The 13994-nt window shown below is 45.4% G+C and overlaps 3 protein-coding genes across 3 annotated transcripts; all 3 read left to right on the forward strand.

The window, feature by feature from the left end:
- Window positions 1–790: 790 nt before the first annotated feature.
- GGI43DRAFT_430799 (uncharacterized protein) lies at window positions 791–2057 on the forward strand (the record flags this gene model as incomplete). The annotated part of the gene is made up of 3 exons (XM_083209326.1): window positions 791–1213; window positions 1280–1753; window positions 1812–2057. The coding sequence occupies 3 exons, from the start codon at window positions 791–793 to the stop codon at window positions 2055–2057; spliced, it is 1143 nt and encodes a 380-aa protein (XP_083056156.1).
- Window positions 2058–4049: 1992 nt separating this feature from the next.
- Window positions 4050–5587, forward strand: GGI43DRAFT_430802 (uncharacterized protein). Its single transcript, XM_083209327.1, has one exon. The coding sequence runs from the start codon at window positions 4140–4142 to the stop codon at window positions 5277–5279; it is 1140 nt and encodes a 379-aa protein (XP_083056157.1). The 5' UTR covers window positions 4050–4139; the 3' UTR covers window positions 5280–5587.
- Window positions 5588–7054: 1467 nt separating this feature from the next.
- GGI43DRAFT_224947 (catalase/peroxidase HPI) lies at window positions 7055–10300 on the forward strand. The gene is made up of 7 exons (XM_083200418.1): window positions 7055–7698; window positions 7776–8003; window positions 8077–8661; window positions 8723–8965; window positions 9027–9355; window positions 9412–9601; window positions 9675–10300. Exons 1-7 carry the CDS (start codon window positions 7371–7373, stop codon window positions 10160–10162), a joined length of 2391 nt encoding a protein of 796 aa, XP_083056158.1. The 5' UTR covers window positions 7055–7370; the 3' UTR covers window positions 10163–10300.
- The last annotated feature ends 3694 nt before the right edge of the window (window positions 10301–13994 follow it).

Below are 13994 nucleotides of genomic sequence, written 5' to 3' on the forward strand. Positions count from 1 at the left end.
TTTGATTTGACCACTACTAACAGCTTCAATAAAAGAGGGGCTGGCAGACATTATGAAAACAACATACGCAGAAAAAAATATTTCCAACAGCTAATTAAACGAATTCATACTATGGAAGACCCCTGCTACTGACAAGTTTAGCACTGTACCTAGTTTGGCAAAACCTACGGAGTTATATCAGTAATACGATTCAACCAACTTTCTGGAGCTAAAGTCTGATGCGGCTAGCAAAAAGCTTGGTCCAGCAAAAAACACGAGGGTTCCTTACATCTACTTTTACTGTGATGGTGATAATCCAATGAACTGATTAGCAAACTGTTCTTCAGCGTAATAACAAGACACCAATTTATTTGCTTGCTGATTGCGAACTTCATTCACCAAGAGTGGCATGTCTTTTACCAAGCTATAAAGCAAGGATTAGGGTGCTAACGCGAATAGGCCCGAAGAGGATGCCGTTCTGCCGACTGCTATGAGCGCCAAAATATGGGGTCCCCAGATCTCTTACAGTGCTTAGTACAGCTAAATTCTGCTCTAAAACAAAAAGTCTGGGGGATAGAGATCGTGCTAGGAATTGGAACAACACTTCGTAACCAACAGTTCAACTAGTGGTATCGTATTGAATTCGCGCCTCGAAAGAGGATAATAGCCTCGTCGTTTCCACTCTTGTGCATTTTACCCCAGCATATACATGAGGATGCGGAGTATATAACGGTCGAACGGCCCTTGAATCCTCACAGAAATAAACTTTGTAGTATTATTCTTTACATATTTTAATAAAAAACATCTTATGATGAGGCCTACCTCCGTAAGTTTGGCGTCTGTCGCGGCGCTGCTGTCCGGTGTAAGCGGCCTGGCCCATACAGCAGCACGATCAGCATCTACTCCAAACTGTTTCCCTTTTGGTGCCGAGGCAAAGCTCAATGCGAATCTGCAACCTCCCCATGTTTCCAGAGAGGACTGGTGGTGTCCGCAATCCGACTTTTATGGATTTCTCGGCTTCTCGTTTCCTTTCCAGTTCACCAATGAGGACTTTGAGGTTTCGAGTATCAGCTCCCACATGCAGCAGATGAAGCGCCAGTTTGGCGCAACTATGATTCGCATGTACATCCCAGAAAGTTACACCACTCAGTTATGGGAGAATGTACTAGAAGCTGCTATTCTTAACAACATGGGTATCGTGGTTCAAGTAGCCTTTCCCATTAGCGGCAATGATGTATGTGTTTATTGTAATAGTACTGTTGGTAACGCTACATTTCATGTTTACTGACGATATCCACAGCTTTCTTGGGAAAAGGTTCTCGAGACTACTCTGTTCAAAACCCTTGCAAATAGCAAATATTCGAAAATTGCGCCTTACGTCATCTACGCCGCCGAGTATCTCAATGAGCCAGTTGGAGACTGCGACATGTGTGCAGCTGGTAGCAACGGTAATGCGTCTGAGCCAGCAAGTCTGAAGAACCTGACCATGGGAATGAGTGATTTCCGCAACGAGATGCACAAATTTGGCATTCCGGCCGGAATCAGCGAGGATTGGGACAGACCGTATTTGATGAGCGGTGTGCCTGGATCAGATGGGTTGGGCGTAGGGCTGGGCCCAGTAGGAAAGGCACTTGTACCGGTTCTGGATTTTATTCATGCTCATGTCATGGCATATTATCACAATATTCAGGTTGATGACGCATGGACTTATACCGCAAACCAGGTTCTGTGGTATAAGAAATATCTCCCGCAATTTCCGCTCATCATTTCTGAGGTAAGTCGTATTTAGCTGGCAAATCATGATTGGATGACGCTAACAAGTATGATCAAAGATGATGTGGGCGACAGGCTATAACGTCCTCCATGCTGGCGGCTACATAACCGGATTTGCTATTGCAGAAGTGAGCGTTGCAGATTACACCAAATTCTGGAAGACGGTGGATGCAAACTGCGCCTTTCTAAAAGAGCATAATACAGCATATTTTATCCATGCATGGAGACAAGAAGGTACTCTTAACATGCTCCAAAATGATGGAAGTGTTGTTATCCCAAATTGGAAGCCTAGGAAATGGTGTTAGATGGATCTACCTGTTGGATTGAGGCAAAGAATTTAGCCTATCATAGCATTTATATAAAAATCCATGTTAAATTCTAAATCAATTGCATGATAAATGCATAACACAGGCTTCATTGCTAGCTATTAATTTCCCTATAGTATTGTTTTTTTTAGCAGAATCAGAATATGATAGCTCCAGCCGTGATTTGCTAGTTCCTGCTTGCTATATTAGTCTATTCATGTAAATCGCATAATTTTCTCAGCTAGCTTTATTTTCTACGCTTCAGGAGAAATTCGAATTAATGGTTATTTAGCCAATCTACAACCTTTGGATGCACCCTCTCGCTTTGTCAAGTTATATATACCTCAATAATCTTCTGGGAGTATTCCCTTTCCCTTTTAATACGCTCCTAATAGCCCAAGACTCATATCTACCACGGTGGCCCATATATTTCTCCACAAACTACTGCCCTGATCTATTATAAACTTTGTGCATTACCTGGGCAACAGCCTCACTGTTTATGAATCTTAACTTGAAAACGAGATAACTTTGATCTCTACCTCATTATTTCCGAAGAGTACTAGTGAAAGTTTTGATTCGACCCGCCGCGTGCACACTAACGTCGCTCAGGACTTTCTCAAGCAAATCTTCTATCTTTCCCCCCAAAATCCAAAACGTTCCATTTTGTACCGTTGGAGGGGTGCATAGCTGGAGTGCAATCAACGTATTAAAGTTTAAATCATGAGCGTTGTTGAATCAATGGCGCAAGACCCCTTATTTGTTTCCTCCAAATTTGATAAAGTGTTACTAGCTCCAAGCCACGGAATGCCATAATGAATATCTACGGAACAAAAATCAAGGTTTGTCTCGTATGGGATCTCCTCTAGTCTTGAACAACGATTATTTCAGCAGAGTATGAAACCACAAACAGAAAATGTTTATTTTCGACTATCCAAGTAAATCCGTTTTTGATTTTACTCTCGTACTTCAGTCGCATCGCTGGCGCTTAATAGCCACTTACAATTGCCTGATGTAGTAGGAGGCTTTTCCTAGCGGCTCGGCCCGTGAAGTTTATGATGTTGGTGTGGTAACCGCCAGCCTTATGGGTTGTACCTGCCGTATAAACGATTGGCTCTTCCCGAGCAACGGTGTTTTTTTCTCTTATTTCTAATCTTATAGTACCTTAGTAATAAAGCCAACATGAAAGTTCTATCTATTGGCGGACCAGACTTTACATCAAAAAGTATTAGTTGCCCTTTTCGCAGTATACAAGGAATACAAAGTAATGATGATGAATTTACAAGCAAAAGCTGATAGCTAATATATCAGGTATACATAAATTGTTGTAGCTATTTATAAAAGATTCTCTGTAAATAAATCGCTCTAAATTATATGTGGTCTTCTGATACTTCGACGTTGCTACAGCAGGTACCAACCAACCTTCCACATACAGTCACTCGCCTCATAATAAATACCATGGCTTTAATTTTGCATTTCAAATAGAATCTTTTGGAAGATTTTACATCTTATTATCCAACGCCAAGTAGTATTTTGTCAGTGATAATATAAAGCTCGTGTACGGCACCAAAAGTAAATAAAACTCCTTCGCTAGATAGTGTTTATGACTCCAAAGCAAGCCACATGTGGATAGAATGCAAATATGAGCCAAGGAAATAGCTTCGTCAAACTTTCGTTATTCTATGTTATAGTTTTGTTTGTGGCTTTTGTTTTGAAAAGTTGTTTACGCGGCCTACTAAAATTCTAGTATAAACCTGGCAAAATATCCTTTGCTATCTCAGTCTTTTCTAGTTCATAATCATCTATTGGTCTTCAGCAGATATCACATCATTCACCGATAACAATCTGTTCTACTTACTCAACGACCATCAACTACGCTCGCATTACCACGAGCAATTACACTCACATCACGACTGCCAATTCCGGCTTCATTTTTTTCCAAGATATACAATACCTAAAAGTATGTATTCCCATTTTCAACTTTGTTTATATCCTTCTTCAAAACGTTTAGTCTCTTTCCATATCATTTTATACTTTGTTGTCTAACTGTTTACTTAGGAACCCAAGCCACCCTTACTCGCCACCATGTTTTCATCAACCTCCGCTAGCGACACCAGTGCCACGCTCGACAAGTTCTACTATTTCGGGCACCTTCCTTGCGAACTTCGAATCATGATTTGGAAGCTTGCTGCCCGGAGCGTTAGGCGAGGTGTACACGTCCTAGGAGCAACACGGAGCGGCCAAGCAGGAACAGGCCCTGGGAATGGTTCTGCTACGAGTCTGAGAGGCACAGTCGGGCTCACTCTTGTAGCTCCAAAGGCCCGAGATATTTCTGGGTCAGCTCGAAACTGGGTTGATGGCAATCCATCAACTTATATCCAAGATTTCGGTCTCTGGAGGGCATGCTATGAATCTCATGCCATTATGAGGCGCCATTACGAACGCCTCGAGGAGGCCATTACCAAAGAGGGGGCAAGACAGTTAGCTGAAGAGGAGGACGAGGCCCATCAGACCTCCTCAACAACAGACTGGGATAATAACGCCTCCAGCACTCAGAGCCGTTTCGTGCACCTTAGGGAAGAATGGCTCTTCAAAGCTTTCCCCACCGAAGACCTCCTCTGCCTTCAACCATTGGAAACAAGTCTTCCATTTTCCATCTCGCCCTTTTTTGAGCTGCCGAACAGTCTCCGCAACGGCAGCTTGAATAAGTTTAAAAATATAGCGCTGGAATACGACCCCACATGGATGACAGGCTCCGTACACGCCCGGCCTGAGGCAGCCAAAGCGAGGGCCAGGAACGAGATGTGGAGGGAAGATAGCCTTCGTGGGGTCTTTATTCGGGCACTATGGGCAATAGTAGAGCACCAGGGGCCTGCAAACCTTACGTTCTGGCTCATTGACCGCACCGTTCGGCGACGAGAAAATCCGTTGAACGTCTACATGCCTTTTGCCGACGACAGCGACGACGAAATGGAGACCCAAGAAAAGGCTGAGCCCAGGGTATTCCATGGAAACGACGGACGGTACGTTGAAGTCGGAGACCTGAGGGAGTGCAAGTACAATGTCGTCAAATCCAATACGGCATTTCACTTTCTCCACTGGCTTCAAATAGAAGTTGGCTTCAACGTTAGGTGGATAACTGGTCAACACCCGGGCCGGAATAATCTGCCCACGCCAAATGGCCTGGGCGATCTGGTCAAGATCTTGTGCGTCGAGCCGACGTAGCTTCCTGGTACAGTTGAGGGAGTTCTGTCTTGCTTTCTCTTTCAATATCGAGGAGCGATATTACTGTTGGTTTCTGTTTCTGTCAGGCTTGTTCCTGGGATGGGAATGATGTTAAAAAATTAGACTGTGGCCGGTTGCCTTTTACTTTTTGGCTGTCTTTAATCATTTGTTCCTTTTTCTTTTTCTTTTTGTTTTTCATATCTTGTCTTTTCTGTATTACTGGTTTTCTTGATGTCTATGTTTCAAGTGGAATTTACTTTGGGTTGCTTGGTTGAGCACCATCGGGTTATACTCTATGTGGTTTTAGTTTTAGAATCGTCAGAACTGTTTGTCTATAATGTTAACCAATCTCTTTCACATATCATTCTACCAGTGCTGTGAGCTAATCAGTAATCTTTATGAACACAACAAATGTGGATCAGCCTTCAGGTACTCCCTACTTTGATGTAGAGCTCTTAGCGTCTCTGCTCCTCCAAGTTGAGACAACTCGGAATTCCACCCAGCTGGAACTATCGAGATACTAGTCCCCTGTTTTGCACTAACCGACGTCAGGTCCAATCTGCGTGTTTTCGTCATCATTAGCTGACTTGTACATAGAAAGCGCTCCGCAGTCTGCAGTATCATCAGATCATGAAATTCTAAATCGTTTGATAAACCATCTAGCGCTTCCGAGCCGGTGCCGGCTCCTTCGGCCGCTAAACGCCCAATGCCGATGCAGTGAATCTTGGACCTATAACAGCAAAGGTTATGTAATTGCATAACTACTGACACGAACTAGTACTATGTTTTGCACAGATCACACCATATTAATGGATACAGGTACAAAGGGCCTCCTTACCGCCACTTAATTTTTTGGTCTTTGGTCATTTTACTGTTTTACTGTTTTTCTTTGTTTCTTTTTTTCGTTTTTCTCTTCTTTTTTTTTTCCAACTAGGTAATCATCGACCCATGTCGACAGTGCCGCAGTGGATCTCAGCCTCGAATAGGAAACGCGCACGTACCAAAGCAATACAGACTAGAGCTGCCGTAGTACAGTAATCAACGAGTCTTAATAGGTGGTGGCATATACGGAATAGAATATGTATTGCGGAAAAGTACCTGGCTTTCGGCAGGGAACTTCCGTGGGTCTAAAAATAGGCTCATGTTGCCTAAATCTTCCAGACCTCCTCCAGACCTCCTCCAGACCTCCAGGCCATGCAGCTATATTTTACGAAACTTCTCTATTGGGCCTGTTAATAGTAATCCGCGGGTCCTTACTGGACCTGCGGAGACTTGGTTATCCCGCCGGCGCGGGCAAACTTACCGCTGGCAATATATCGCGATGTCCAGCATTGTCAGTGTGGTAACATCGAGCTTAGCATGCAGGGCGAGCCAGGCCAGGGTAGGTCAGAAAAGCTGCGACGTGAGTGTGCTGAGCATGGTTAGTAAGGCTCGGAGGGTTGGAGTTAATTGGAGTTAACGATGGTCGGAGGTACAATAGCCCAAGTAAGCCGCGATAATAGAGCGGAGGCCACTTAGCTGTGAAATAACCATGTCCACTTTCCTGTTATGGCGACATCTCCGCCGTCAATCAGGAAAAGAAGTGCTTCTATGCCAGATTTCGGCACTTGGCGGAGACAGCGGAGTAAGAGAGCAGACAGAGGACGGTACTTACTCAGAGCCAAGACTGAGGGTGACGGGCCCCGGTAGCATGGTTAAGGAAAGGGAGATCAGGTGAGATCGAGGGTCGCGTTTGCACACCAGGGGAGCCCGGACTAGGCCTAGTGTGGGTATTCTCTACTAGTACTAGGTAATCTTACGGGTTTACCTATCTGGGGCCTTGCTTTATGGTGTCACATCGGGCTCTGTATAATGCCAGGCACGGGCGTGTGAAGCCCGCATGGAGTCTGCATTCGGCCAATGGGCTAACGAGCCCTTGTCCTGTGTAGCGGGCAGCGAGCTGGCAAGGGCGGCGAGAAAGTGGCGAGCAGATGGCCAGAGGAAAATAGTATATAGAGTGGGCAGGATCGACAACAGGACACTGCTTGACTCACCGAACAACAGTCTTGGCCACCTCTTCCTTTAGACAATTCCTTTGGCTTTGACTTGACGATGCCCCTCAAGAACGTCTTGGCCATTATTGGCGCTCTGCCACTTGCCTCTGCTGTGGGCTGCCCTTACATTCAGGGCAATGGCAACAGCCACCAAGCTCGCTCTCCTATTGCTCACCCAGAGTCAATCGGACTAGAGCCAAGATTCAGCCCTGATGGCCCTGACTTTGGCAGATGCCCTCGCAAGAGCACCGTGGCTGGTGGAGGCACTCGAAGCGCCCAGTGGTGGCCGTGTGAGCTGAACTTGGCTGTTCTGCGCCAGAACTCGGACAAGACAAACCCCTTTGGCGGTAGCTTTGACTACGGCGCTGCTTTCTCCACCGTCGATGGTAGGTCTTATGCTTCAATCCATCTGGGGAAGCTTATTTACTCTCTTTGTATACAAGCTAACATTTGTTGCCTATAGTCACTCAGCTGAAGAAGGATATCACTGCACTGCAGACCACCTCTCAAGATTGGTGGCCCGCTGACTTTGGCAACTATGGTCCCTTCTTCATCCGTCTCGCATGGCACAATGCCGGTACCTACCGCGCCATTGACGGTCGTGGAGGAGCTGGTATGGGACAGCAGCGATTTGCTCCTCTCAACAGCTGGCCCGACAATGCCAACCTTGACAAGGCTCGTCGTCTTCTCTGTAAGCCTCTCCATATTTGGCAGACAAGGATCTGCGTCATTCATGTTGTGTCATACTAACGATGCATATGCAGGGCCCATCAAGCAAAAGTATGGCAGCGCACTCTCCTGGGCTGATCTGTTCGTCTTTGCTGGTAACACTGCCATGGAGAACATGGGTTTCCCCACGTACGGCTTTGGCTTCGGTCGTGAGGATACCTACCAGTCCGACGAGGGTATCTACTGGGGTGCTGAGCAAGATATGTTCCCCACTGCCGGAAACAACATTGTCCGTTACAACGGAAGCACAGACTTCACTGCACGTGCTGATGAGCTTGAGAGCCCTCTTGGCGCTGTGAGCATGGGTCTTATCTACGTTGACCCCCGCGGACCCAACGGTACCCCAGACACCAAGGCCTCTGCTCTGGATATCCGTGAGACCTTTGGCCGCATGGGTATGGATGATGAGGAAACTGTTGCGCTGATTGCCGGTGGTCACGCCTTTGGCAAGACCCACGGTGCCAACTCTGGCGCTGGCCAAGGAGCTGAGCCCAACGCTGCTCCTCTTGAGCAGCAGGGCCTTGGATGGAAGAGCGTCATCGGTACTGGTAACGCTGATGACACTTTCACCAGTGGTCTTGAGGTTATCTGGTCTACAACTCCCACCAAGTGGGCCAATGGTGAGTGCCTCTCTTGAAACTATCACCAAGAGCTACAATGCATGCTGACATTTTCCAATAGAGTTCTTGTTCTCCCTGCTCAACAACAACTTCACCCTTGTCCAATCTCCTGGCGGTGCTCCTCAGTGGGAGGCCCTCGATGCCAATGCCACCTACCCCGACCCTTTCATCCCCGGAAAGTTCCGTAAGCCTACTATGCTTACCAGTGATCTTGGTCTCCGAGACGACCCCATCTACAACAACATCTCCAAGACCTTCCTGAACGACTTCGACTACTTCACTGAGAAGTTCGGTCTTGCCTGGTGTAAGTTGACCTATCTGATACGACTCAAAGTTATAGATAAAGATCTAACCCATTAAAATAGACAAGCTCCTCCACCGTGATATGGGCCCTATTTCTCGCTACCTTGGCCCTGAGGTTCCCAAGCAAGCTCCTCTGATCTGGCAGGATCCTCTCCCCTCTGCCAGCGGTTACAGCACTCTCGCTGCTTCAGATATCACATCCATCAAGCAGCAGATTCTGGCAGCTCCTGGCCTCAACATCTCCAACCTTGTTACCACCGCTTGGGGATCAGCCTCAACCTTCCGTATCTCTGATAAGCGTGGTGGTGCCAACGGCGCTCGTATTGCTCTCCAGCCTCAGGCCTCATTCGCCGTCAACAACCCTACTCGTCTGCAGACTGTTCTCAAGGGCGTGAGTAAAGCCGTTTATGTTCTTATCGACTTTTACTAATACTAATCCCTCTTTAGCTGAAAGGAGTTCAGTCCAAGCTCGCATCAAGCGGCAAGCAGGTGTCTCTTGCTGATCTCATTGTTCTTGGTGGTAATGCCGCCATCGAGAGCGCTGCCAAGGCTGCTGGTGTCACTCTTACCGTGCCATTCACTGGTGGCCGTGTCGATGCCCTCCAGAACCAGACTGATGTTTCTACCTTTGCTTACCGTGCGTCTACATCCATGGTCCCCTGCCTGCATTCGCTTAAGAGAACGATTATACTGACTTTATGATATTATAGTCGAGCCCCAGGCTGATGGCTTCCGCAACTACGGCCAGGGCACTGCCCGATCTCTTACCGAGGAATTCCTGGTTGATAAGGCCGCCCTCCTGACTCTGAGCCCCCCTGAGCTGACTGTCCTCATTGGTGGTATGCGTGCTCTCAATGCCAACTTCGACGGCTCCTCAACCGGTATCCTCACCTCTAACCCCGGCAAGCTCACCAACGACTGGTTCGTGAACCTTTTGGGCTCATACTCCACCTGGTCCGTCATTAACGGCACCAACGAGGAGCGATTCCAGAGCGTCGACCCCAAGTCTGGTAGTGTTGTGTGGACCGCCAGCCGTGCTGATCTCATCTTCGGCTCACACCCTGAGCTGCGTGCTATCACTGAGGTCTACGCTGGCTCTGACTCTGCCTCTAAGTTCACTACTGACTTTGTTGCTGCTTGGGCCAAGGTCATGGACCTTGACCGCTATGACGTCAAGGGATACCTTGGAGCTTTCTAAATGCGTGATGATTTCTAACTAATGTATATAAATTACCATTGGGGTTTCATAGTCATATACCTTCTTAATGACTAGATCAACAGCGCACAGCTGCCATAAAGATACATGTCACAGATAGCATCAGTTATTTTAATGACAATTATTTACGATTTCAGATTATTTGCTCTAGCTACTAACTAGCAGGGCCTAACTGCTCGCCAGTGGCATCTGGCACCAATCATCAAAGCCCTTGTACACGCAGCACTTGTATTTTTTCTGTTTCTTATCTTTTTTTAATACATAAATAAAAACAGAACGTTCTAGACTTTAGATACACCCTCTCTATTGGGGAAATTAATCTGGCCCATGTGTTCAGCTGGCTCTGAGCACAGCTGAAGGGCAACGGTCTCTGCTGCATGCATTGAATCCATCCACACGTCTTTGAGAAGCCAATCGCTTTCCCTTCTCCTGCATAAGGAATATGATAGTGCTCCGTAGCTGCTGCTCCATAGTAGCACAATGTCTCAGACTAATGGGATCGCCGCATAATGGCGTCTTATCAGGGGCTACGCTAGCTGGGTACTTCAGTTGTGTCTTGACGCTACTGGTAAACGAGAGCTACTAGAACGCTCTCTCCGCCATTTCAACTACCGGATGGGCCCGCGCTGGACGGGTGGCTTGAAATGCCGCTGCCGCGTGCCGCGTCGTACGGGCGTTGCTTGTTTTTTTCACTCCCACTTGGTCAAGGGAGTGCTTACTACGGTCGCACCTTGGTAGACGTTGCAAAAGCGCAATAACTCCAATTTTGTAAAAATGAAAACGAAAAATGAAAAAATACAGTGTATGCATAGTATCATTACTGTATTTGTTAAATTACAGAGCATTACGGAGTATAGAAGGCTTTAATACTATGGCAAGGCTAAAATATACCTTGCTTATATTGAAAGCAGCAGTATCACTTACGAGCCGGACGACTCTGATTAAATTGGACGCCCTTGACTCAAATAGATGACCTTGATTCAACTAGATTACGGTGATCTCGCCGGATGACCTAATAAAACCTAACCAGGGTCCTCCAAGTCGATCAGGATCGTCCGGCTTCTAGTTACATTTTATCTGATCATCCAGCTTAATCAAGTTCATCCAATTCGATCAGGGTCGTTCGGCTTGCAAGTGCTGCTGCCTTTAAAGGCATATTTCAGCCTTGCTATAGTACGACGTCCTCCATAAAGCGCTGTGATACAATAATACAGTATTTACACTATAAATACTACATGTTTTTGAGTTTTTAATTTTGGAAAATTGGAGTTATTGTACGAGTGCAAAGTCTGCCCAAGGTGTCACCATACAGGGTGGCTTGAAATGCCGCGTGCCACGTCGTATACGGGCGTTGCTTGTTTTTTATTTATTTATTTTCATTCCTACTTAATTAGTAAAGGGAATGCTCCGTATGGTTCATCCAAGTTTCGCGCGATTTTCTCTTTTTAATTGGGGCTCTGGGCCCCTAGTCCCTGAAATTTATCAGGCCCTGAGGCTGGCGTGTGGGTCAAGAGCACTTTTAATTCTCTGGAACAATCCTACTGTAACCATATGTTATGTTAAAGTTGTACCTATACACGTGGAATATGCATTGGACATCGAGCCGCATGGCGTCATGAGCAGGTTTGTAAGAAAGTTTACAACAATCTGGTCATACCTGCTTAAAGGCTGAATAGGGAATTAAAATAAATTCCTTAAGGACTACGGAGTACTTCTTACTTATTCGGCTATTATTGACTACTCCAGCCCAATCCAGATATGGTTCGGCCCGGCGCCGGCTCCCGAAATGCCAAACAAGGGCATTAATTCGAGCAACACCAAGTACGGAGTACGGCACAACTCACCACTCACATCCCAGCTAATATTGTCAAGTTTTAAGCTCAGCGGCCGCAGAGATATTTATACTTAATTCCATCTGCACTAGGTTCCCTTGCAGCTATGGGGGTCAATCGGCTAGATGATGCTCCGATGGCATGCATGTAACACATACTAAATTCTTACATAAAATCTGAAAACAGCTTTTTCCCCATGGGCATGTACAATATTATTGCACATCTATTGTAGGCACTCCCGCCGAAGAACTAGTATACCGGTTTTACCTATCATACAACCTGTGAATAATCATAGCAGTCTATGTGGTAGGTCAGCAAGTGCTTGATTTCCCGTTTGGAAGTACGATTAGTAGCATCTTCGGTGTATTACTATTTATAGGAATTATTACTGGAAGCACTTGACAACACCATCCTAAATCAGAGACTCGGCATACTTGATGGAAATAATAGAGGAGAAGATGATGATCTAGCTGTTCAAGGCATGTGTGTATTCGGCGAATTCTCATACCGATATCAGCTGTATAATATGCAGTAGTTCTCTACCAAATGCTAATCTTTGGCCTTGAATATCTTCGTGGATTGTTCGTAAAGAAATACTAGCTTATTTATCCTCTGTGATGACCTGCCTAATCTCTCCTACCTTTACTGGTGAAAATTATCCACATGTCTTACTCAGTCTTCGTAATCGTATGCTTGATATGGTAGTAATAATACTTGTACATTCCAGATCAAGAATGTCAAAACTGTTAGACTCTGAATAGAGTGCTGATATGGCTTGGGCGAAGAACCAAAAGTGCAAAACACATGGACTTGGGTCGAGACCAGTTAGGATACGGCCCTCAGAGAAGTAAATCCAATTTACTTGAACATAATCCATCTCAATACACGTACGGAGTGCATATTCCGTAGCGGATCCTGGAACGGCCAAGAAACGGCAACAGTTGATAAATGATGATCCTTGCTTTATGAGACCCACCAACTAATCTCACTGTAGGTAGTTGCATTTTCTTAAACGGGGACGCTATAGTTGGCTATATCATGAAAATAGTGATATTAATTCTATTTTCGGCCTCGGAATGCTTGATTTGGAATCTTTCGTCGGACCAAGGCCGACAGCATTAATGATAGACTCCATGCGATGGTGTGATTCTGATGCATTTCTTCCGATAGATCGGTATTATATAGACTATAGTCTGATATGTATCCGAATTATGAAATGATTCTATGAATGTTCTATCCAATCCCGTGGCTGACGCGTACTTCGACTTTAATTACGTAGTTGTTGAGAAAGTGCCGACATATTTTAGGAACTTGTCGATGGATACATGAAATAAGTGCCTGCTACGGCCTGGTTTGCTACGAAGCTCTAAGTAATGTCAAGTGAGTCTATTCGGCCTAATTTGAACAAAATTCTACTAAAATATCGCGCATCTGTGACTTTTGTCATGTTAAAGTTGCAATTTTTGCTAATATCCAAACTTCTTATCACGTCTACGTCATATGAGAATATCGAGCGCCTGTTAAACAAAATCCTTTATAATTGTGTGTAGAGTATTATTTTTGAAAGTTTACTTTTTCCAAGGCAATTTTAATCCCCCTTCATTCCTTTCATTAGCCTTTTATTGCCTGACGTAGTATTATGCATCTCACTTATTCATTTGTGACTGGGGTTGTACTGGTAGATCCCTCCGAGCAATAAAGAAATAGGGATAGAAAAATAATCTGAGGGTAAGAAGAGAGGTCTACCCTATATGGGCGTATGTATAGTGAGCTCAAGGTTACTATACGACAATGGCTCTAAGAAAGACCAATCAGAGTAATGGCGGTTTTAAGACGGTGCTTGTTTGTCCGTAGAATCTATAGCATGTATATTACTGAAGATTAATGGCGGTGTTGCGTTCCATTCATCACATTTTAACTATTTATTATCTTGTTAATTCTAGTCAAGACTTTATGAACAGTGAATTTTAAGTGAAGCATAC

The sequence above is a fragment of the Trichoderma evansii genome (assembly GCF_050947405.1).
Source record: "Trichoderma evansii strain SZMC 28006 chromosome Unknown GGI43scaffold_28, whole genome shotgun sequence".
NCBI classification, from domain to species: domain Eukaryota; kingdom Fungi; phylum Ascomycota; class Sordariomycetes; order Hypocreales; family Hypocreaceae; genus Trichoderma; species Trichoderma evansii.

What these genes read in the sequence shown, in the direction of transcription:
- GGI43DRAFT_430802 (XM_083209327.1), top strand. Translation starts at nt 4,140, where the DNA reads ATGTTTTCATCAACCTCCGCTAGCGACACCAGTGCCACGCTCGACAAG.
- GGI43DRAFT_224947 (XM_083200418.1), top strand. Translation starts at nt 7,371, where the DNA reads ATGCCCCTCAAGAACGTCTTGGCCATTATTGGCGCTCTGCCACTTGCC. An exon ending in GAAGTTCGGTCTTGCCTGGT is followed by an intron (nt 8,966 to 9,026) that starts GTAAGTTGACCT and finishes CCATTAAAATAG; the next exon opens with ACAAGCTCCTCCACCGTGAT. An exon ending in TGCAGACTGTTCTCAAGGGC is followed by an intron (nt 9,356 to 9,411) that starts GTGAGTAAAGCC and finishes ATCCCTCTTTAG; the next exon opens with CTGAAAGGAGTTCAGTCCAA.